General features: G+C 51.1%; 1 protein-coding gene across 5 annotated transcripts in view; it reads left to right on the forward strand.

Annotated features, from left to right (window-relative positions):
* Nucleotides 1–18,684, forward strand: part of LRRC7 (leucine rich repeat containing 7) — a 102,150-nt gene extending 83,466 nt beyond the window's left edge. For 2 of the 5 annotated variants that reach the window (XM_039555870.1, XM_039555869.1), the window contains 10 exons: nucleotides 924–1,124; nucleotides 5,881–5,992; nucleotides 6,177–6,357; nucleotides 7,261–8,938; nucleotides 10,540–10,689; nucleotides 14,141–14,260; nucleotides 15,213–15,431; nucleotides 16,577–16,669; nucleotides 17,827–17,901; nucleotides 18,567–18,684. In XM_039555870.1, the coding sequence (XP_039411804.1) occupies nucleotides 924–1,124; nucleotides 5,881–5,992; nucleotides 6,177–6,357; nucleotides 7,261–8,938; nucleotides 10,540–10,689; nucleotides 14,141–14,260; nucleotides 15,213–15,431; nucleotides 16,577–16,669; nucleotides 17,827–17,901; nucleotides 18,567–18,674 (2,937 nt within the window). In that variant the 3' untranslated portion in view covers nucleotides 18,675–18,684. Of the gene's footprint in view, nucleotides 1–923; nucleotides 1,125–4,410; nucleotides 4,525–5,880; nucleotides 5,993–6,176; nucleotides 6,358–7,260; nucleotides 8,939–10,539; nucleotides 10,690–14,140; nucleotides 14,261–15,212; nucleotides 15,432–16,576; nucleotides 16,670–17,826; nucleotides 17,902–18,566 lie in introns of all 5 variants that reach the window. The other 3 variants (XM_039555874.1, XM_039555872.1, XM_039555871.1) reach the window with 3 other exon arrangements.
* The last annotated feature ends 3,957 nt before the right edge of the window (nucleotides 18,685–22,641 follow it).

Raw genomic sequence — 22,641 nt, forward strand, 5'->3', positions numbered from 1 at the left:
CATCCCACTCAGAGATTTGAACATTCTCCGTTCTGCTCCGTGATGTTTATTCTCTCCTGGTTCAGATCTGGATGCCAGCACTTGATGCAGTTTTATTTACCAAATCAATCATGCTTTTGCCTCTGAAATACTCCTATGGACAGACCATTTTCAGCTGAATCCAAAATTGCTTTTTTGCTCCTCGCTGGGAATTCAAATCGAGCAGCTCTGGCAGGGAGCTGTGTTAAAATCAGCTCCTTTGTCGGCTCACCTGCACCGTGAGGTAAAGCTGCTGTGTGGTAAATGATTCCAGATCCCTTCGTTTCCCAGCCTCGTTATCCTGACACCCTCTGGGAAACTTGGGAACTTCAGCTGTGGGCTTTTCGAGGAAATCTGTGGGTCTGTCAGTCAGTTAAAGCTCAGTCAGGCCTTGGGGACTCTCTGGAGTGCTTCGGGTCTGGTTTCCTGTGCCAGAGAAGAGTCAGAGACACCCGGCTGTGTGTGAACATTATCCATCTCCAGGAGCAAATGGCTCCCAGAGGATGGGATCCTGCTCTCAGCTGCCATCCATAATTCAGATTAATTGAGTACACGGAGCGTGGCTAAATTAATTCTGCATTGCCAGCAGGATTGTTCAGGGAAGTGTGATGGGATGTGCCAGCAAAGTGCAGAGTTAACAGCACCCTCCCAGGGTGAGAGATGGGCTTGTAGGGAACCACTCCCATCCCTTATTTTATGTCACTGGGATTCCACTCTAGGCTGACAAAGAGTCAGCGAGCAAATTTCAGTCCTGAACTCCTCAAACTCCCCAAACAGATCAACCAAACCGTGAGGAAGGCGCCCTCAGCCCCAGTACCGTGGCCAGGCTTTACTTTGCACTCTGTTTTCAGTCTGTATTTCTGCTTTAAGTCCTGATTTTAATTCATCCTTTTATGACTGTTCAGGTGGAGATAAATCTCAAGCGTTACCCCACTCCATACCCCGAGGATTTAAAGAATATGGTCAAATCTGTGCAAAACCTGGTGAGCAAACCCAGCCTGGGAGTGCGGCCCGAGAACTCGGCCCCAGCTGCCAACACTGACCCCACGGGCAAGGACAAGTACGAACACAAGTGGCCCCTGACCCCCAAGGAGATCTCAGTGGAGGTACTGTAAAGGATCCTTGTTCCTCTCCAGAATTCCAGACTCTTTTGTAAGGGTTTTGTACCACCAAATGATGTTCTGATCTGCTGGGAACCTCAGACCTGAGATTCTTGTTTCCCCTGTAAAGTTTTAGAGTGAGTTGCTGAGTTTCATCCAGTTTTAGAGTGAGTTGCTGAGTTTCATCCAGGTCGAGATTGAGTTGCTGATTTCCCCAATGCTGCTGAAGTTTTGGGTTGAAATCTGCCTTGATGGGAATTCTGCTGTGGATTTATCCCAGCACCCTGTTGAATTTCATGGAGTGAGACTGGCATGTGGCAGGAGGATGGGCCCAGGCACCATTTCCATCCCATCCCACCCCGTTTCATCTGTTAAAGACCACTCAGTTCTGTCTGGCCTTGCTGTGCTCTGCTCCTGGGATTCCTGTTAGGAGCAGGAATCCAATTAACCCTGCCCAGAGTTAATGAAGGCAGCTGGAGAGCTCCTTCCCCTGCAGGGAGCAGCCCTGGATGGTGACTCCCAGGGAGCTGCAGGATCCAGCTCTTCCTGGAGTGTTTGCCAAGCACAGGGACGAATTCCACCCCGGGATTAATCACCAAAAGGTAAATTCCTAAATCCTTCAGTCCTGCTGGAGCTTGGTCTCATCTGCCCCATCAAACCTGTGAGCAGGCACCATTCAGAAAGAAGGGAAACCCCTTCCCATGGGAGTTTAAAAGCCTGGAGAGGTCTGCAGGAATGCCAGCATTCCTGAAAATCTTTGCAAAGCTTTAATGCTGAAAAAAAATAAATGAGGAAAAAGTTTCTCCTTCTTTTTCACTCCTCTGTTTGTCTGAACATTGTGACAAACTCATTGTCCTTGAAATGCCCCTGTCTGTGGCCAGTCCTGTGTGCAGGAATTGTTCTCCCTCGGTTTTCCTTGTCTTTGGCACAAATATTACACATTCAGCTCTAGCTGCTCTCTCAGTGCTGTGTTTTATTTGCGGTTAAACATTTTCATTCCTTAAAAAAATAACCCCCCAAAGTTGTCTCTTCAAGCTGGCTTCAGAACACTTCAACTCTAGGCACGATTTCGATTAGGACTAAAATATTGAAGCTAAATATTTAATTTCAGCTAAAATAGTTCAGTTAAATCACTCGTGTTTTCATCTAAATCTGAAATCTTCAATCCCACCATTATTCCTCTTGACTCATTAAATTCTCACTGTGTAAATCTGGTCCTTGAACCAGCTGGTGACTGGGGCCACAAGTCTTGACATCCTGCTCTTGTTGCTGAACACACAGAATTTCTTTTGTATTATCTATCATTTGAACTTGAATATTCTCAACAGCTTTCTGTGGGTTTTAATTATCCCTGCGTGCTTCCATCTGGAATTTGATCCGTGTGGCCTGGCAGAGGTTTTAGGTGTTGCTCCCATGGCTGTGGCTGGGGATGTGGCCTCCAAAAGTCAGTGGTTTGTTAATGTTTGTTAAAATGATGTTGAGTTTTTCAATGAAATAGGAACATGCCAGTGAGCCGGGCCCCAGCAGTGTCCTGGGAGCTGGCAGAGCCAGGGAATGCTCCCTCAGGGAGTGGAAGGAAGGAGGAAATGGCAGCAACACCATGAGCACCAGCGAGTCTGGAATGCTGCTGTGGAGACATCCCTGGCTTTGTGTGGAGACACAGGAACCTCTCAAAAACCTCTCTGCACGAGGAGCTGAACTGCTGCAGCCAGAGCAGGGTGATTGCTGAAGTGCCATGAAATAGTGGGATTGCAGCTCCCTCCCCGAGCAGGAGCCGTGAGCCCCCCCTGTTCCCACGTGCCAGCGAAGGTGAGATTTCACCTTCTGTGCTGTGCAGGTGGAGATGGGGGAACTTTTTCAGGTTTTCATTTCCCTGGGACGGAGTCAGGACTGGTACCACAACTGCTCCACCAGCCAAGGAAAAGAAAAGGGATGTTCTTGTCCTTCCCAGACACTGGGAGGGGGTTTGGCTCTAATCAGGCTGGTGCAGATACATTTCCCTCTCCTTGGCTTCCTGCACGAGGATAAAACACATGCGAAGTGTAGGCAAAGTGTGAATGGTTTTGTGAACAATATTGGCCTGATTTCAGTTGTAACCCAGTAAATAAAACATAATTAAGCTCCATTTGCTTTGCAGATAATTAGCAGACAAACTCAAGCCTCGAGTTAAAGCACGCTCTGAAACTGCAGGTGTGTTGTGATGTAGCTAAAGGCTGAAGGCAGTTTCTGATCCCAGGTAATTGAATTTCAGGTGCACTGCTCACTTCTCATCCTCAGATCAGCTGCTTTCTGATCTCTTCTGGCTTTCCCTGCAATTAATTTGCACGTGTCTCTTCAGAAACTGTTTCTAAATAATGAAAAGGAGCAATCTGGAATGAGGAACTGAATGATTTCAAATCCTCTGTACCATCCTTCACCTTCCTTCACAGCAAGCAAACAATGTCTTGATTAATCCTCAATTAAAACAAACCTTTTCATCATTCTGATTCTTTTTGAAAGATGTGAGTTTTGGCCAAAGAGGAGTCTGGGATTATCTGGGGGCTTGTGCTGCCTTTCCATGAGAAACAATGAGGAATATCAATCAAAACCAGCAAGTCACATCTTTATAGTTCGTGTTCTGGATGTGTTTGGATTGAGAATATCCCACATTTCCTCTGCCCCATCCCTTCCCAGAGCCCTGGGCTGCTCCAAGCAGATTCCAGGAATCTGGTCATTCCAAAAATTCTGTCCCTCCAGATTATAACTTAATGTTCTTGTGTTCTCAGCCTGAATATCTGGGGATATTTCTCTTCCCATTTGTTTCAGTGGTTTGTACCAGGTGTTTTCTCCTCACCACAGTTCTCTGCCCTCTTCCCGTATCCTTCCCCAGTTAATCCTGAGGAATAAATCCTGACTTAACACAATTGCATTCCTCTCTTCCCTTCCTCCTTGCAATTTTCTTTCTATTAGTGACCTTTTTGTTCTTGGCTTTGTAAGAAAAAGGTCCTCTTAAAGAGAGTGGAATTAAATGGAGTATGATTTGGGGTTTTTTACTGCATATTTCACATATTCACGGCAGATTCACAAATGCCAGAGTGGTTCTTTCAAAAGTGCGTTGGTTTTTGTTGGAATAGCTGGGCTGGGGGATAAAAGGAAAATACTATAAAATAGGGAACTTCATGCACCTGAAAGAGAGCCCTGTGTTCACCATCTTGTCAAAAACGGAGCTGCTGGGTCTTCCTCTCTTACAGCAAGGGGGGCAGTTTAAGCTTAAAACTCCTGGAAGATTCATGGTACAATATTGGGATTCCAGGTTCAAGAGAAAGAAACCAAAGAATCCCCCAAGAGCCCCCTGCCTGACCCTGAGAACACCCCAAAATCACCTCTGGAAGCCCCGGGCAGGGAGGACAAAGCCCAAAGCTCAGAGGTACAGCCAGACCTGGGCTGAGAACTTCACCCTCTGCACTGCTCTGCACTCTGACTGCCCCAGCAATGGGGTTCCACCAGTTTGCCCCACTGCACTGGGAAGGGCTGTGCTGCGCTGGGGTTTGGCTGTGGGGGAGTCACTGGGCACTTGTGGAGCACCAGGGAAATCCTCTGCATGGGGAAGGGAAGGCTTGACTGGATCACTCCATGTGGGAATCACCATGGAACTGTGCTGCCTTAAATATGAGCCCTGAGGGGGTTGATTCAACTGAGGACGCCTCTTCTGGGAAGGTCCTGCCTCCAGTAGAATATCAAATACAGAGGGATTGAAATAGCTCTGGTGTAAACAGCATTAAATTCTCCAGGGATAAATCACATGGCAAATGCTTCTACAAACCTCTGTCACTACAAAAAGTAGTGATTGGCGAGCAAACCTCTGAAAGTTTCCTCCTTGTGAGTAAAAACAAGAACACTTTAAAAGCATTGTAGCATTTTATATTTTAACAACATGGATTTGGTTTGGGTACTCCAGTTGAAATTGCATCTCTAATTATTCCGTCTCTCCCCATTGCCTTCCCTCTCCAAACTCACTGGAGAACCTTTCCAACCTGTCAGGGCACAGAGATCCTCCGGTGTCACCCATCCCTGGCTCCCCAGGATGCTCATCCTCCTCATCTCTGAGCTTTCTGCAGGGATCAGAAGGTCCCCAAAACTCCTGTTGGTGCCCTCATTCCCTCCTAGCCACCCCAGGAGCCTAAATGTCCTGATTTAAAATATCTCTTTCTAAGAAAGAGTCCCACTTTCCTCCCCGAGTTTAACCGGGGTTATTTTCAGCACACGTCCTGTTGCGGGGCCTGTGTGAAGGTCAGATGTGCTGAACTCTCTGGCAGAAGTTTATTAAATCCAAATCATTTTAATTCAGCCACAAACTCCTTAGAGACAGAGTCACTTTAATTAAGCATGGCTCCAGGGACAGCTGAATCTCTGGAAGGACTCACCAGAAATAACTGAGAGAGGAGTCCTCCATCCTGAGAGTGGTTTACTCTCCGTTTGTGTAGATTTCCTTCTACTGGCAGCATTTCAGTGACCTTGACTTCATCAAAAATCTTTACACGGCCTTGATGTATCTTGCAAGTTCCATCTGGTTTGCCCACATTTCCAGAACGAGCACATCACCCTCGTTTTGAGGAGGATTTGTGTAGGATTAATTAGAACTTTCTGCTGACAAACTGGCACCACAGTGTGGTGCGTTTGGGGCGTTTTAATGCCCGTGAGGAGAAGGCTCTGAACTGTTTGTGTGCTGCAGTTTGAAGTGTTTCTGTTGCCTGTGTTCACTCTGCACTGTTGTGTCCCTCAGGATGCCTTTGGACATCCTGGCAGCGAGATGAGGATAGGGGAGCTCCGTCCTTCCATGCCCGAGACGCCGCTGTACCCCCCCAAACTCGTCCTGCTGGGTAAAGACAAGAAAGGTACTGATGGATTTACAGCCTTTGAGCTGAAATGGTGTGATGGGGATGTTCCACCTCTGCTTGTAGCCCGTGGATATTTGTGCACATATCGATGTCATCCGTAGTTTTAACTTAAAATGTGTTTTTTCTGGAGTTTCACTGCCGAGTTCCAGCCCCTGAAAGCGTTTGCTGTGTTTTGTTTCAGAGTCGACAGATGAGTCTGAAGCAGATAAGATCCATTGTCTGAATAACAGCGTTTCCTCAGGCACTTACTCAGACTATTCCCCTTCCCAGGCTTCCTCAGGGTCTTCCAACGCGCACGTAAAAATGGGCTCCCTGCAGACCACGGCTAAAGAAGCAGTGAATAACTCTTTGTGGGGGAACAGGTGTGACATCTTTCCTGACACAGCTTCTGCTTGCACTCTGTCCTGTGTGGCCCCTCAGAGTGACCCCGTTAGGGCGTTTGGCTTAAAAAATCCACGTTTTTATGCCATGTTGGCTGTGCAGAGCTGGCCGCCCTCCATATTCCATAAACAGCAGTAATCCCACAGCTGGTGGTTCAGCTCTGTGCCATCTCCAGGCATTAAAGCTCCTGGAGATGGAGCTGCAGCTGGTGCAGTTGGTGTCCCACTGCTGCTGTCCCAGCTCCCTCTGCCCTGGACCTCCAGAAAGGTTCTTGGGAAGCCATAACCTGCACTGGAAACATTCCAGGACCAGCCTGTCCTGTCTGTGCCTGCCATAAATCCCCTCACACTGTTCCATCCACAGCCCTGCCCCATTAAAGAGCTGGATGGGAACAGGCACAAACTGCCTCTGGTGTCTCTGGTTAAAAAGTGGGGGAAACCTTCTGTCGCACTCATCCATTATTTTTACAGCAGGAAAATCTGTTCAGCAGGATTTCTGGGAACACAGCATGGAGCCAGCCAGGCCTTTGAGTGACTTCTTAGCTTCTCCGTGTGTGTCCTGACAGAGTCTGTGCTCCAGGGCAAAAACCTGCTGCCACCGTTCCCGTGCCAGTGGCACGACATCCACGGAGTTTCCAACAGCTTGAGAGTAGCTCAGTTGGTGCTGAAAACACCAAGGGGGCAGGTTTGATTCCTGGACTCAGTGATCCTTGTGGGGCCCTTCCAGCTGGGAATGTTCTGTGATAAGAATCCCCGAAGTCTCCCAGTGCGATCCCGAAGCCAGAGCGTAGATGGGAGGAGGCTGACTTGCTTTCCAAGGATGATGAGTGCTGACGTGCTGGGATGGAGGACATTTTATCTTGTTCCCTTCTCTTGTCTTTGCAGGCTGGCCCAGTCGTTCCCACAGCCCCTGGAGACCAAGCCATTGCTGAGCCAGCGGGAAGCGGCTCCGGCCGGGAACGTTCCGGCGCGCCCGGAGCGGCGCCCGCTGAGCGACGCCTTCGCCGACAGCTGGAACGACGGCTCCCACTACGACAACACGGGATTCGTGGCCGAGGAGAGCGCAGCAGAGAACCCCAGCACCAACCCCCTGCTGAGCACCAAATCCAGGAGCTCCTCCGCGCACGGGCGCCGGCCGCTGATCCGGCAGGACAGGATCGTGGGGATCCCCCTGGAGCTGGAGCAGCCCGCGCTCAGAAACACACACGACTCTGAAGTGCCTCCTCCCAATCCTTGGCAAAATTGGACCAGAACCCCCAGTCCTTTTGAAGACAGGACAGCTTTTCCTTCCAAACTGGAAAGCACCCCCAACACCAGCCCTTTGCCTGAGCGGAAAGATCACATCAAGGAGTCTCCCGAAATGACAGGCACTTTCACTCCAGGAATTCCATGGGAATATCACGACTCCAACACTAACAGAAGCCTCACGAACGTCTTTTCCCATATGCACTGTCGCCCAGACCCTTCCAAAAACGTCATCTCCATCAGCAAGAGCACGGAGCGGCTCTCCCCGATGATGAGGGATTTAAAAACGAACAAGTTTAAGAAGTCGCAGAGCATCGACGAGATCGACATCGGTGCGTACAAGGTGTACAACATCCCCCTGGAAAACTATGCATCCGGGAACGATACCGTGGGCCCCCACGAGAGGGTGGACAAGCTGCTGGGCCCGGAGCACGGCGTGCTGAGCATGTCCCGCAGCCAGTCCGTGCCCATGCTGGACGACGAGCTGCTGACCTACGGCAGCGTCAAGGTGCAGCCGCAGCACAAGGCGTCGGTCACCAAGAAGGTTTATCAGTTCGACCAAAGCTTCAACCCGCAGGGCGCCGTGGAGCTCCCGGCCGACAAGCGGCTCCTGCCACCCTTCCAGCTCAACGCCGAGTACCTGCCCCAGCCGGCCAAGAGCCTGCCCCAGGAGCTGGTGAGCCCGCGGGGCTACCGCGGCTACGCGCCCGTGGAGCCCATGTTCTCCTTCTCGCAGCCCTCAGTCAGCGAGGAGCCGGCGCCGGCCCCGTTCCCCGGCCCGGCCACGCGGCCCGGCTTCCTGCGCAGGGCGGATTCGCTGGTCAGCTCGGCGGAGATGTCCGTGTTCCGCAGGGTGGGCGAGCCCCAGGAGCTGCCCCCGGCGGACAGGTACGGCCGGGCCCCGTTCCGCGGCGCCCCGGAGCGCCAGGGCAGCATGGCCGTGCCCGAGGCCCAGTTCCTCAAGCGCAACGGGCGCTACGAAGACGAGCACCCTTCCTACCAGGAAGTGAAAGCCCAGACTGGGAGCTTCCCAGTTAAAAACCTCACGCAAAGGAGGCCCTTGTCCGCACGAAGCTACAGCACAGAGAGCTACGGCACGGCCCAAACGCGGCCGGTCTCAGCGAGGCCCACCATGGCAGCTCTGCTGGAAAAGATTCCGTCAGACTATAACTTGGGTAACTATGGCGACAAGCCTTCCGATAGCAGTGATATAAAGCCGAGGCCTCCCCCTGGGAAGGGAAATGAGAGCTGTGCTAAAATGCCTGCTGACTGGAGACAACAGCTACTTAGACATATAGAAGCTAGAAGGTTAGACAGGGTATGTTTGGCATTTCTCTGCAATTAATGCCTTTAGTTGTGTGTTTCGCTCTGTCAAACGATTTGCACGTGCAGTGGTGACCACCAGAATTCCCAGGGATGAAATTCCTGCCGTGGTGTCCGAGGGAATGGCCTGCCGAGGGCCCTGGGTGTGCTCAGCTGGAGTGAGGGATCCCAGTAAATCCAGAGGCTCCTCACTGGTGACATTCCTTGGGGCGGTCACTGGGGTGGTGACTCCGGGTCCTGGGTAAATCCAGAGGCTCTGCCCCAGTGATGCTCTGTGGTGCCCGTCGCTGGGGTGGTGACTTCTGCAGCTCTGCCCAAAATTAGGATGAGCCCTGAGGTTCTTCCCTGCTCATGGAAGCGCTGCTGGAGCCACCTCGTCAGTGACGACCGAGAGCTTGGAGAGGTGCTGGGCACGTCTTGGCAGTAAAAGGGAATAAAGGAAAAAGAGAATAAGTAATAAAATGTATTTTAGCTCTGGTGTCACTGTTAGTGCAGGGGGTTTAAAGGTGTCTATAACTGAGAAATATCCCTGGGTATCCACTGCCACTGTTCTAATGGGAATGTGATCATTTCTCCTTGTAGCTGTAGGAAGTTATGCTGATTTGCCTTCTATCCAAAGGGTACTTTAGTGCATGATTCAGTCATTACCTATTTAATGACCTAATCCATGAATCTGATTTACTCCGTGGTCTGAAGTGGTTGTGACAAATTCCTGTGGTGAAATGCATAAGAAGTCATTGCCAGATGTGTCCATATACTGCTTTATGCTAGAGCCCCCTGAGTTTGGTGTTAATATTCTCCTTACCTTCCAGTTGCTCGGGTGTGATGATATTAAATTATCCTTAAGGGTCAAATGGGGAAACTTTAAAAAGGGGCTCCAGGGCTGAAGCGTTTTCCTCCTTCAGCTCTTTTCCTTGTGCTGTGTGAACCCACTGGAAACTGCCTCCTACCCAGGGAAACCAGTGCACCCCGAGCAGGGGTGGAAATAAACACTTGCCAGAGGTTGCTGGTTTAAGGAATATCTTTACACTGAGTCTACAACGTGCACTGAGGGGTACTTTAACCCCGGAAAGCTGACACTGGTGCTGGTCCCTCATCCCTGCGAGGCAGTTCCTGCTGGGTGCAGAGCTCCAAGGAGCTGGGCTGGGCTGCAGCTGGAGGCTGTGCTGGGGGAGCCCAGGAGCCGTGTCCCTGCTGTCCCCAGCTCGTCCCGTGAGGGCAGCCGGGTGTCCAGGGCGCAGGATGGGGCAGAGGCCTCTCCCACAGGGGCTGCTCCTCCGTGCCAGGACCACCCCTGGCTGCCCAGCCAAACCCAAATCTGGCCGTTTTTGCAAAAGCAAGACTTGTACCCTGTGAACTCCAGATCCCAACACCCCCTCATGTGCTGTCAGCGTGGAAGTCCTCTCTGGTGCCCATTCTCTGTACGAGGAGCAATGTACTCGCTTTGTGTGACCAGTGCATGCCTGGAGGAGCTATTGATACTCGGTACTGTTTGTTGGCTTAAACTAAAACTCTGTGAACTTAACCATGTATGTGTGAGACTTAATTCTGAGCATGTGTGTTCATATGTGTCCCGTGGTTGTTTCCTCTACTCAGAGCGCTGCTTACAAACACCACACAGTTAGCCTTGGCATGCTGCACTCTGGAGGGGTTTCAGCCATGCATGCCGGCCGAAGCATGACTTTAAACTTGCAGCCTAAATCTAAATTTGAAAACCAAATGCTTCAAGAGCTACCTCTACCGAAAGTAAGTATGGGCTAGCCAGCATTCCCGGCATTCCCGGTTAATTAATGATCCTTGCTTCCTCCTGGTTTAGCTTCTGCCGACTCCTCGTGCTTTTACAATGCCCAGTCCAAAAAGCAAGGCTGGCAGGGGTGCAGTTGTGCCCCTTGGTGGCCTTGCTTTTTGGATTCCGGAGCTCCCTGGCTGTCATTCCTGCTTTCCTGCTCTCCTCACGCACACTGGGGCCATCATTTGCTCCGTGGGGAACCTGGTTTGCTCTGGGACTGTTTGATCCTGGAAAAATGGGTGTGGAAATATTAAACAGGCTCCAGGAGACAGGGATTTTAATATCTAAGCATTAAGTGGGTGTGCTGTAAGACCTGATGGGTTTTGAACACGTTACCACACCCAAACCCATTTTAAACTTTGAGTAACACCTAAAAAAGATAATATTTTCCTCATTTATTTACTGTTTATCTTATATTTAGTATCAATACATTGTTGACAAGTAGAGACATACAAAACTGTGTATTCCCAACAAATATTTGAAGGGAGAGGCACACAGGGCAAGGCAGAGAGGGCCATTCCTGCAGGATTTTCTATGTCAGAGGGACGGGCATGGCTCAGCCTCTCCCTGCCCTGGCACAGGAGCTGAGGGGACAAATCAGCAGCAGCTCTGTGAGTAATTAAAGGGCAGCAGAGCCCAGATCCTTGTGTGCCAATGGGATCAGCTGTGCTGGGCACTGCCAGGCCGGCCCCTGGCACCCGCCCAGGCTGGAGCAGCCTGGCCAGCAATCCCCAAAGGAGGGTTCCAGGCCCGGTTCAGAGCTCAGATCCAAGGATTTGAGGAGAGCAGGATAATTGAGCAGCAGCATGAGCTGGCTGTGCGGGCTGGCCGGAGCCCAGCCTCGGCCCTGCTCCGCTCGCCGGTCCCACGCGTGCTCCAGCCGGAATTCCCGGCAATCCAGGACAGGATGGCAGCACACAGGGAGCAGTGTAGGCCTTTCCCGCTGTTCCTGACCCTCCATACTCTGTCACCTCCATCCCATGTCCCCCCACTGTCCCCAGGCTCCCGTCCTGCTCTCGGTCTGTGCTGCTCTGTTGTGGGGCGGGAGGCTCCGAGGGGATCCCGCCTGGATGTGTGTGCTGGGTGTGCAGGGACGACATTCCAGTGTTGTCTTTGCTTCCCGAGAATTTGTTTGTCTGCTCAGGTACTTGTCAAGAGTCCTTGGAAAAAATCCATTGGGCATCAACCCCAAAGAATGTTGCTGGTTCCCCCCCCACGTTAGGAATGAGGTGTTTGATGGCACTGGCAGGCATTTAGGCTGTAGGTGAATATGGATGTTAATGATGGATGTCTGAGGAAATTCAGGAATCTGCTCCATGATACATTTTGGGGTGTGGTCTGATGGGGATTATTCTGCTTTTCTATTCCACCAGCATTCCATTGCTCCATATCCATAGAAACTGTGATGCTGAACTGCATTGAGGGGTTGTTCTCTTGCTGTACTGTTTGGGAGAATTATTGTTGGGAAAGATCACTGCAGGGGGAAATTATTGTTGGAAAAATACTGTGTATGTGTAGTATTGCTGAATTTTATTTCTGCACACCTTCCACAGAACTTGCATTTCCTAAAGAATCCAGGCCACAGCAGTTCAGTCTTTGCCTCTTCCCCTCCCTCCTTCCGTGGCCTGGATTCAGGAGAGTAATGAGTGAGGTCTGGCTGTCAGGAAATCAACTTCAACAATGAATTACACTGCAAATGTTCATGGCCTCAACCTGCTCCTTGTGGAAAATGTGGGAAGTGCTGCTTTTCCTCTCTTCCCCAGATTTCATGGAAGTGGAGCTGGGTTGCAGCCTGTCCCAGCTCAGGAAATGGCCGCTATTGCAAGGGGACAAATTCCTTGTGCTGCAGCAAATGAAATCCCGGGATTTCCCTGTTCACTGAGGAAGCTGGGAGCTCCCTCTGTGTTTTCCCTTTTCCCTCTGGAGTGCAGAGTCCCCTCTGCAGGCCAGGCCCAGCGCTTTCCAGAGGGATCCTTTCAATTTCTGGCACCCAGCTCCCAGTGAAAAGTTTTTAAAGTTCGTGGTTTGGTGCAACCCATTCCCAGGATGGGAATTCCCACCTTCCTTGGGAATAACAGTGAGGATGGGAGCAGGGGTTCCCTCTGGAATGAGCCTGGGGAGGGCCCCCAGCTCCAGGAATTGATGTGAGCAGATTCCCAGGACAGCTCTGGAGGGAATGGCTCCTTTTTCCATTTTAATGGGGGTAAAGAAAGCTCTGCAAGGAGATCCTGGGCTTTAAACAGGGGAAATGCTTTTCCAGTGGTTTTGAATAGAAGGAAAATCACAACTTCCATGATTTTTCTGGAAGATTCCTTGAATGATGAAAAAAATACAATGAAAGTTTCCTTCTATTTCAAATAATCAGGGTTGGATTTTTTTTTCACTTCACCTCAGAGATGTGATTTAAATCATAATTCCCTTCGAATTACTTTTAAACTTCTGTTGAAAAACAGTTTTTAATGGAAAAATTTTCAGCTTTCGCATTTCAAAGCAAATTTGATTTATTCTTCAGCCATCTAGAGAAGTGTATCCTGATTTTTTTTTAGTCTAAGCTGGAGAAGAAATTGCTGGAATGGCAGAGGGGAAGAACAGATATTTTTTGTTCCTTTGCAGATTCCCATTAATCAGAACTCAATGAGCACTACACTGCACCATGTGCTCTCAGTGGCAGGACAATGCTGGAATTTTGGGAAGCTTGACACCCAAAAGGTGTTAGGAAAACCCCCAGTGATGACAGAGAAATAGAGAGACAGATAAAGGAAAATCGGGATGGGGCAGGAAAAGTCCAGACCCCCTCCAAAGTCCTGAAAACAGGAGGGAAACAACCAGGGGGAAAGTGACAAGGAGGAAACGTGGAACAGGAGAGAAAAGGGAATTATGAACATTTAGGAAGCTTTCCCTGTGTGTTGTGACCATTCCTGTTGAGGCAAACACTGAATTCCAGGTTGATATTGTACAAAAAACGTCCCTGGCACAGGCCAGGAGGTTCTGGGAGCTGCACACGGAGCCAGCCCCAGCTCAGCACTGCCAGCAGGGGATGTTTGCTGCAGAAAACACAAACAGCTCATTTTTCTTGGTGGCACATCCCTCCTGCAAAAGTTTCTGCTGCTGGAATGAGCAGTGGGGAAGTTCTAACTGCAGAATTGACAGCAGACTGTTCAAACATTGGAATTCTGCCAAAATCTGTTGCTCTGAAAGTAACGAGTCCCGATAAACGGATTTTCTCTTCTCCCTCGTCATTCATTATTCTCATTAATTCTGCCCTGACCCTCTCGAGCTCCACAGTGGTGCTGTGTTGGTGGGATACTGGGCAGACTGGGCATTGTGCACTGCACTTGCTGGGTTGTTGTGACTGAGAGTGGAGGGGTTTGTGCTGGTGACTAAAGGCTGCCCTGCCTTTGTGAACAGACCCCGTCGCAGCAGAGCAGCCTCCTGGACAACGGGCAGGACGAGGTGGCCGTGGGCAGCCCCTGGACCCCGTACCCGCTGGGCCGGCGGGACGTGCCCCCCGACACCGTCACCAAGAAGGTAAGGGGTGCCAGGCTCAGCCTGAGCCCGCCCTGGATGCAGCAGGACAGCTTTGGGCAACACCTGGGGTGTTTCAAGGCTTAAAGCAAGAGGTGCTGTGAGTTAAGGGTGCTGTTTTCGTGGTGCCCCTTTGTGCGTTCTGCTCACGGAGGGCTGGGCAGGGTTTCATCCCGAGCTTTCATCCCAATGATGTTGTTCAGTCCATATAAAGCACGGGTGGTGGGATGGCTCCTGCCCAGCCCTGCCCAGGCACAGCCCATTTGCTGATAAACTCCCTGCAAAAGGGTCTCGTTCCTGGTGGTTCTGTGGTGGTGGATGTTGAATTCCAGTGCTTGGAGTTCCTGGCTGCCCCTCCCAGCCCAGCTCGGCTCATGGGCTCAGGGGCTGCTGGGTTGGGTTGCTCTGGCCATAAAGCTGGAGAATGGAGAATCCTCACAAACTGTGTCAGAGGAGGAGCTGCAGGGATGAGCCAGGATAATCACAGGGATCATTGTCAGGAGATCCATCCTCCCCATCCCTGAAGTCCCAGGAGTGAGTGACACCCAGTGGAAGCCACGATGTCACACTGGCACCTGCTGTGTGTAACGATCCCAAGGATCTCCCTGCTGCTCCAAGCTTTTATCCAAGGCAGCTGCAGAAGCAGCAACCCTTGGCTTCACAGGGCAGTGCAGCCAGAGATCCCCAGGAGAATTCCTGGAAGATGGGAAACAAAAGCCATTGCTCCCAGAGATGCCTCTCAGGCACAGGAGGGGGAGGAGGGTGAGCTGATGGTGTGGGACGGAGCTGGCTCTGACAGCCGAGCTGTTTATCCTCTGACCTGCAAGAAATTGGGATGAGAAATGTAAGAATCCTGGTTTTCCCAGCTCCAGAGGCTGTGCTGGGGCTGGGGAGGATTGCAGCCGGCTCTGGAAGCTGCGGGAATTGGCTGTTCCTAACGGGACGGTTCCCACAGGCAGGTAGCCACATCCAGACCCTGATGGGATCCCAGAGCCTGCAGCACCGGAGCCGGGAGCAGCAGTACGAGGGCGGCATGAACAAGGTCACCATCCAGCAGTACCAGCCCCCCCTGCCCATCCAGATCCCGTCCTCCCAGAGCTCCCGGGCCCCCCAGCCCCAGCGGTGCCTCATCCAGACCAAGGGCCAGCGCAGCACGGACGCCTACCAGGAGCAGGTGAGACACGGGGGCATGAACATTCCCGGCTTTTCCAAGGTGTCCACGGGAGAGGGGAAGCTCGGGCAGGAGCGGGGCAGCTGAGCTGGGCAGCCCAGGGGAGCTGGCATCGGACTGGGGGAGCTCTGGCTGGGCTGGGGGCAGGCTGGGTCCATCCCTTCCCCAGCACCAGCCACCAACACCCATTTTCTCCCACACTGACCCAGTGACAGCGTTTGGAATTGAGGTCCCTGAGCAGAGCTGGCACCCCCGGGTCAGACTGAATTAATTTGCAGCTTCTGCCCTTTCCCCAGTGTCCCAGTTCAGCGCCAGCAGGGCTCTGCTCAGACCTGCCCAGCACAGCCCAGCTGCAGCCCCAGTGCCCCAGCCTGGCACGGGCACTGGGGACTTTCCTCATTCCCTGCTCCTGTCCCCATTAGATTTGTCCTTAATGACCCTGCAGGGCCTGTGTGAGGCCCTGAGAAGCAGAACAAGGTGCAGAGCCATCCCTAACCCTTCCTCCTGTGGGAAGTGTTGGTGGAGCCCCGGGAGCAGCTCCTGTCCCACATCCCTGATGTTCAGAACCTGCTGGGGGAGGACGTGCTCAGACCAGCTCAGGGCACGGCCATGAAGCTCCTCTGAGCTCATTTTTATTTTATATCCAATTCCTCAATGCTCTTTGGAGCCACCCTGACTAAGAGAGAAGGCCCTGTTTGCTGTGGCAGGAGAGGTGGGTGCTCGGTGCAGTGCTCCAGAGATCCCGGAGTGTTTTATCCCTTGGCTTTGTCCCAGGGGTGCTGCACATCTGGCTCCTCCTGGGAAAATAAAACTGCCCCAGATGAAGCCTCACTGATGGGTTTATCCCAGTGCTTAAGTGAAAAACTTGGCCAGGATGAACTTGTCTTTCACAGGTCTAAAGGGTTTTAGTTTTATTTTATTAAACCTTAAAATCCATGCAAAAATCCGTGGACCACAGGGAATGTTGTGGTACCACTGCAGCGTGGGAAAATCCTGCCAGTACTTCCAGCTGACAGCAACATTCCAGTGGCTTTTCCCGTTTTGTGGAGTGCAGGGGCTCAGCTCATCCAGGGGAGTGGGATGTGAGGGAAGGAGGCGCCGTGGCTTGGGCAGGGTTTAGTGCTGACATCCCTGTTTTTCTAACCCAGTTTTGTGTGAGGATAGAGAAGAATCCTGGCCTTGGGTTTAGTATCAGTGGTGGAATAAGTGGACAAGGGAATCCGTTCAAACCCTCAGATAAGGTAAGTTGGAAATTCCTCTCTCCCTGCTCCTTGTTTGAGAGCTCACAGAGTGGAGGCAGAGAACGTGAGGGGGATGTTTGTGCCCTTCTGTTGGGATAGTTGAAAGGTTTTTCCCTATGCTTGGATTTTTTTGTTGTTGTTTCTTTGTTTGGGTTTTTTGTTTTAGCAGAGTGGTGTTTGCTTTTTTTCCCCCCAGTTGAAGAAGATGAGGGAATCAAGCATCAATCCCATGAGTGTCTGACCCATATTCCCTGGATAAGATAATTTTTGGGGCTGTTTTCTGGAGAATTGCCTCTCTCACTTTTTAAGAGTCACCTTAGGCCCTGATTAAACTTTTACTAAACTAATTAGAGGGAACCCTAAAGCACGATATCATCCCTGGAGGCTGAAATTCCAGGGTTTGTAGCTGCTGTGTCAAATAAACCCAGCCTGGAAATCCCTGGATCCTTACAGACCCCACAGCAGCAGTTGTGTTCTGAACTGGGAATTAAAACTGACACCTGGTGGTGGTCAGGGACACTCAGGATTCATTCTGGGAACTGCACCTTTCAGATAGATCTATTTGCAATAAAAGGAAGCCCGGAAAAACTCCAACATGTGGTGAGTCCCAGCTCCCAGGGGTGTAGGATTGGGAAGTGGAATCTTACACCCATGGATTTGTGTTTGGTGCCACGGGACTGACTGGAGTTTGTTGGAAAAGGAGGCCTTGAACACATTCCCGGAGTTGATGTTCTTGGATAATTCTGGATCTGGGTAGCAGAAACAGTGAGAACTTCCATAAATACGGAGAATGTTTGGCAAATCATGAAGTTAAAGCTGTGTTTCCTGGGGAAAGCAAAGATGTCAGTACAGATTATGATACACATTATTCTAATAATAATTAACACTTGCCCCGTGTTAATCACCCTGCTGATAACCTGTGGCTCCTGCCCTGTTCACACTGGACTTTCTTTGTGATGTGGGATTTCAGTTTACAACGACCCCTGAGTGCTGAAGGTCCCAGAGAGCTGCTCCACCCCCAAACTGGTGTTTGATTGCAAACAGATTAAACCAGTTTGGCGTTCACCCATCTCCAGGCCCCAGTTAGGGAGCCCCCTGTTTTTTGGGATGTAGTTCTTGGAGAAAGCATCCTAACCTGTGTTACTTCTGACTTATAGGGTATCTTTGTTACTAGGGTTCAGCCTGACGGCCCCGCCTCCAGCCTGCTCCAGCCCGGAGACAAGATCCTCCAGGTAGGGATGCCTTGGGATTCCTGGGATCTGAGCTCATCCTAAAGATACAGCGGTGGTGTTTGCAGCGGGACTGAACCGCCAGTTGTGCTTTTAGGGGATTTTAATATTGATTTCCAGCAGGGGTCCCCAAAGCACTTTTTGCCCACAGGCGCCCACCTGGCTGGTGTCAAACTCGTGGGCAGTGCCCCAGGGCAGGGATTGTCCCCTGTGTCACAGCCTGCCCCATGATCTCCCTCTGGATCTTCCAAATCCTTGAGGTCCCTCCCAACCCCCAGCAGTGGAGGATTCTAGGATTCCGTGAATGCCTCCTTTTGGCACAGTCATCTTTGGGGTTTTCCCTGCCTGGAATTTGTATTCCTCTTTCCCGGAGCAAAGATAAAGATCTTTTATTGTATTATATTAAGGCTTTAGGCAGGTCCTGGTCAGACCCCAGAGCCCTCCCAGAGTCACGGTATGATTTCAGTGGGAATGAAATCATTCCTTGGAGCGCCCAGCCCAGCCCTGAGCCATCCCACAGAGGACAAGAGAAATGTGTGCTTTGTGTTCATGGGAAACCCTCAGATGTTCATCCTTTATCTTAGCCTTGCTTCTAATTGCCAAACACCCCTTTTTCCCCCCAAAACCAAGCCACTAAAGCCTCTTTCCCTGTGTTTTCCCTGCTGCAGGCCAATGGACACAGCTTTGTACACCTGGAACACGAGAAGGCTGTGCTCCTACTGAAGAGTTTCCAGAACACAGTAGACTTAGTTATCCAACGTGAGCTTACTGTCTAAATATTTTTTTATAAATAGTAAATATGTCTAGCCAGATCTAATGTTCAAACAGATTTATACATAGGAAACCAATTTTTTGCCAATTGCTGGACCAATGGCAAACAGTAGTGCCAAATGTATAATACTCTATGTTAGTACCAATCATCGGGAGAAAATATAAGAATTAACTCTATAAATATATTGTTCATGTGGCTCCGTATTAGTTTTACTTGTCAGCCTCTGGCTGTGCATTGGTGCGTTTTTTTAACCAAGTTCCTTCTTAAAAGTCAATTTCATATGATTTCAAAACACAGAAGCACATACAAATCCTTTAGGAATTCTGCTGTCCATCAGAAACACTGCCTCAAAGTTGTATATGCCTTTATAAAGATGAAATATATTAACCTGTACTTCCCATGAAATATTTCTATCATGTCGCATACGAAAGTATAGAGAAGAAAATATTTTCATAAACACCTCAAAGAAAGTATATATTAAATTAAATTTAATAATGTTCATTTATTTTCAATGCAAAGATATTCTATGCCTTATGAAAATACCTGTACATATGCCGTGTGTATAGCTGGCTCCGTAGGGATCAGGAACAATTCACTATACAGGGTGAGAGACTTCTCCAATTGTAACTCTGGGACCTCGGGACAAGGAACCCACGTGGGAATGGGATAACTCCCTCTGGAATGGGATAACTCCCCCTGGAATGGGTGAACTCCCTCTGGAATGGGCCAGGTTGGACGGGGCTTGGAGTAGCCTGGGCCAGTGGAAGGCATCCCTGCCCATGGCAGGGGTTAAACAAGATGAGCTCCAAGGTCCCTCCCAACCCAGCCCATTCCATGGTTCTATGATTCTAACTCCCTCTGGAATGGGTTAACTCCCTCTGGAATGAGTTAACTCCCTTTGCTTTGGCTCTTCCCTCGATTCCATGTGCACACACTACAGGAGAACACCGAGGACAGGCAGGTTTGGCTCACGGATGGAGGAAGGTTGTGATGGTGGCAGTAAAACTCCTTTTGTTGCTGCTAATTTTACGCTTTAATTTTTCATTTCAGATTCCCCATTTACATTGTTGTGTATTTTCCCCCCTGCTCCAGGCCCTGATGGGCCCTGCTCGGGATATTCCCGTGGGTGAGGCTTTCTGGGATCCTTGATTGGAGTCCTTGAGAGGGATGGGCACAGGTGTCAGAGCTGACACATCCCAGGGAGCAGCAGGTGCCCCTGAGCCAGCCTGGGAGGAGCATTCCCAGCACAGGGTCAGTGGGACAAGCCTTGGTGTCCAGGTCCTGGGGCTGTTCCCAACGGGGAATCCCAAAGCCCAGACCGTGCCCAGCTGCTGCTGCTTCTGGGGTTCCAGGGTCCAGCTTGGGTATCCCTGACAGCAATATGGGAAAAGCCAGGGAAAGCCCCCTGCAGGTGTTTTTAGGGGATCCCACTGCCCTTGAGCAATGGCCAGGGGCTGAGGGACAGCCGGCTCCGGGATCACCGGCACCATTCCCACCCAAATCCCACATCCAAGGGTGCAGCCACAGCCCACGGACACACCCAGGGATGTTCCACTTCTCTAAGAATTCCCAAACCTTCCCTCTCTGCCTGTGGGACCTGGGGAGCTGCAGACACAGGGAAGCCTCCAGGACCTTCCACTCCTAATAATTTCCCATTTTCCCAGTGCCAGCTCACAGTTCCTACCCAGGTGATGGCAAACCAGGAGAGTTCTCAGCCAGTTGTTCCCAACAGCGACCATTTAACATCCTCGAATCCGGTTTCATGTTATCCAAGGTATTTTTTAACACATCCACGTCTGCATCTGTGTTTGGTGGCAGTGCCAGCCCTGGGAGGGGACAGGGGGCTCCACGCAGGAAGCAGGCAGGACAAGGCTGAGGGTGAATGGGGCAGCTGAGAGCAGAGCCAAGGAAATCCAGGAAAAATCTGAGTAGGAAATGCCCAGGAGGTTGGTTTGCTGTTAGTAGTGAGCACTTGGAGTATAAAGATGTTGCTTGGTTAAAGCCCTTTCCAGTGCCTAAAGGGGCTCCAGGAGAGCTGGAGAGGGACTGGGGACAGGGGATGGAGGGACAGGACACAGGGAATGGCTTCCCAGTGCCAGAGGGCAGGGATGGATGGGATCTTGGGAAGGAATTGTTCCCTGGGAAGGTGGGGAGGCCCTGGCACAGGGTGCCCAGAGCAGCTGGGGCTGCCCCTGGATCCCTGGCAGTGCCCAAGGCCAGGCTGGACATTGGGGCTGGGAGCAGCCTGGGACAGTGGGAGGTGTCCCTGCCATGGCAGGGGTGGCACTGGGTGGGCTTTGAGGTTCCTCCCACCCAGCCCATTCTGGGATCCTGTGAACCCTCTCTGCTGTAATTTAGCATTGAATTGTTATGCAAGCAGAAATGCTTCTGTACAGACTGTGTACATAGCTCTGAGGGGACTGCAAGGACAGGGAATGCAAAACCAGGAGAAACGAACCCCACACATCGGGATCAGCTGAGTGCAGCTGTCAGGGAGGCCCTGGCTCCTAGGGGGGATCAGGGGGTTTATTCCAGGGAGCTGCCCGTGGATGAGGGATGGGAATGGGGAGGGATGGGAATGGGGCTGTGCTGCCCTTCAGCTCAGCCCTGCTGGGCCTCAGGGGCTCCGTGACCCCCGGCTAGGCAGGGCCTGTCCCACCGCAGCAGGGTTGGGGACAGGTCCCTCACAAAGGCACAGGGGGTGACAGAGCTGCGGGGTCACCACCCACCGTGGCAGGGTTTGGACATAGATAAACACAGCAAGTCCCACCTCAGCACAGGCAGAACTTCTTCCCATGGAGGTGGCAGAGCCCTGAACAGCTGCCCAGGACGGGCGTGGGGTTTCCCTCTTTGGAGACGTCCCAAACCCACCTGGATGGGTTGGACTGGATGCTCTGCAGAGGTCCCTCCCAGCGTGTGATTCTGTGAACTGGTGGGATTTCACAGTTAGAATTTCCAAAGGAAACTGGGGATGTTGTGTGCAGCTGGAGCTCCCTGCCCGCGCCCTGTCCCTCCCCGTTCCCCGTGGAAGCGCACAGAGCCTGGCGGCGTTCCCGGCAGGCAGGGCAGGGCCATCCCATCCCGCGCCCATACAACTTTCCGGGCAGTAGTTTGGATAGGATACGGATCCGTGGACGCAGATCCATGGGGAGCTGGCCTGGCCCCGGAGCCACGGGCGGGCACAGCCGTGGTGGCAGCGGGGCCAGGCCCGCGGGGCACCACCACCACCACCCAATCCCAAAGGCGCCATTTGCAAATCGCGGAATTTCAAACCAAAAAAAACCAAAAAACACAAAAAAAACCACCCAAAAAGCTTTTTGCCAATCCTCTCCCTGGCTGCTTCCAGCTGATTTAGTGGAAGTGGCTGACTGACTCCATGGCCTTTCTGTGTCTCTCTCTTGGGTGGCGGTGGCCGTGTCCCTTCCCTCCCTCCCTCCCCTTCCCCGGGCAGGGCACTCGCTCATCACTTCGGTTTTCTACCTGTGAGTACTGTATCCAGTTCAGAACCAACAGCTTCCTTTAGTAAAGATTTTACCATTTTATAAAAGACATGTTTAATTATGATGGAGATGGCTGTATTGTAATTAATATTTTGAGATAATTGTGATTTTGAGCTTAAATTATATACAGAAATGGTCATTTTTGTATGTGTTCAAAGATTGCTATATTCCAGATGACTGTACTTTTCAGTTAAATTCCAGTATCCATGTAAATAAAGCTGAATGAGGAAATATTTACTACTTTATTAACATAGATTGTGAATGTACTTCATGTTTTTTGCAGTATAAAGACTTACTGAACTTGAAAGCTGCTTCATTTTATGTGCAAAAAGGTACTTCAAAATTCTATTTTAAATCTATTGATTGAGTGCAATCAGCTCCTGTTCCTTGGCACATGCAGGTTGTCCCCTCCCCGTGCCCTGGAGGGCCTGGCCCGTGCGTGTGGGGTTGCTGCATTTTGCAGATGCTTCT

This window comes from Corvus cornix, chromosome 8 (genome assembly GCF_000738735.6).
Source record: "Corvus cornix cornix isolate S_Up_H32 chromosome 8, ASM73873v5, whole genome shotgun sequence".
Lineage (NCBI taxonomy): Eukaryota > Metazoa > Chordata > Aves > Passeriformes > Corvidae > Corvus > Corvus cornix.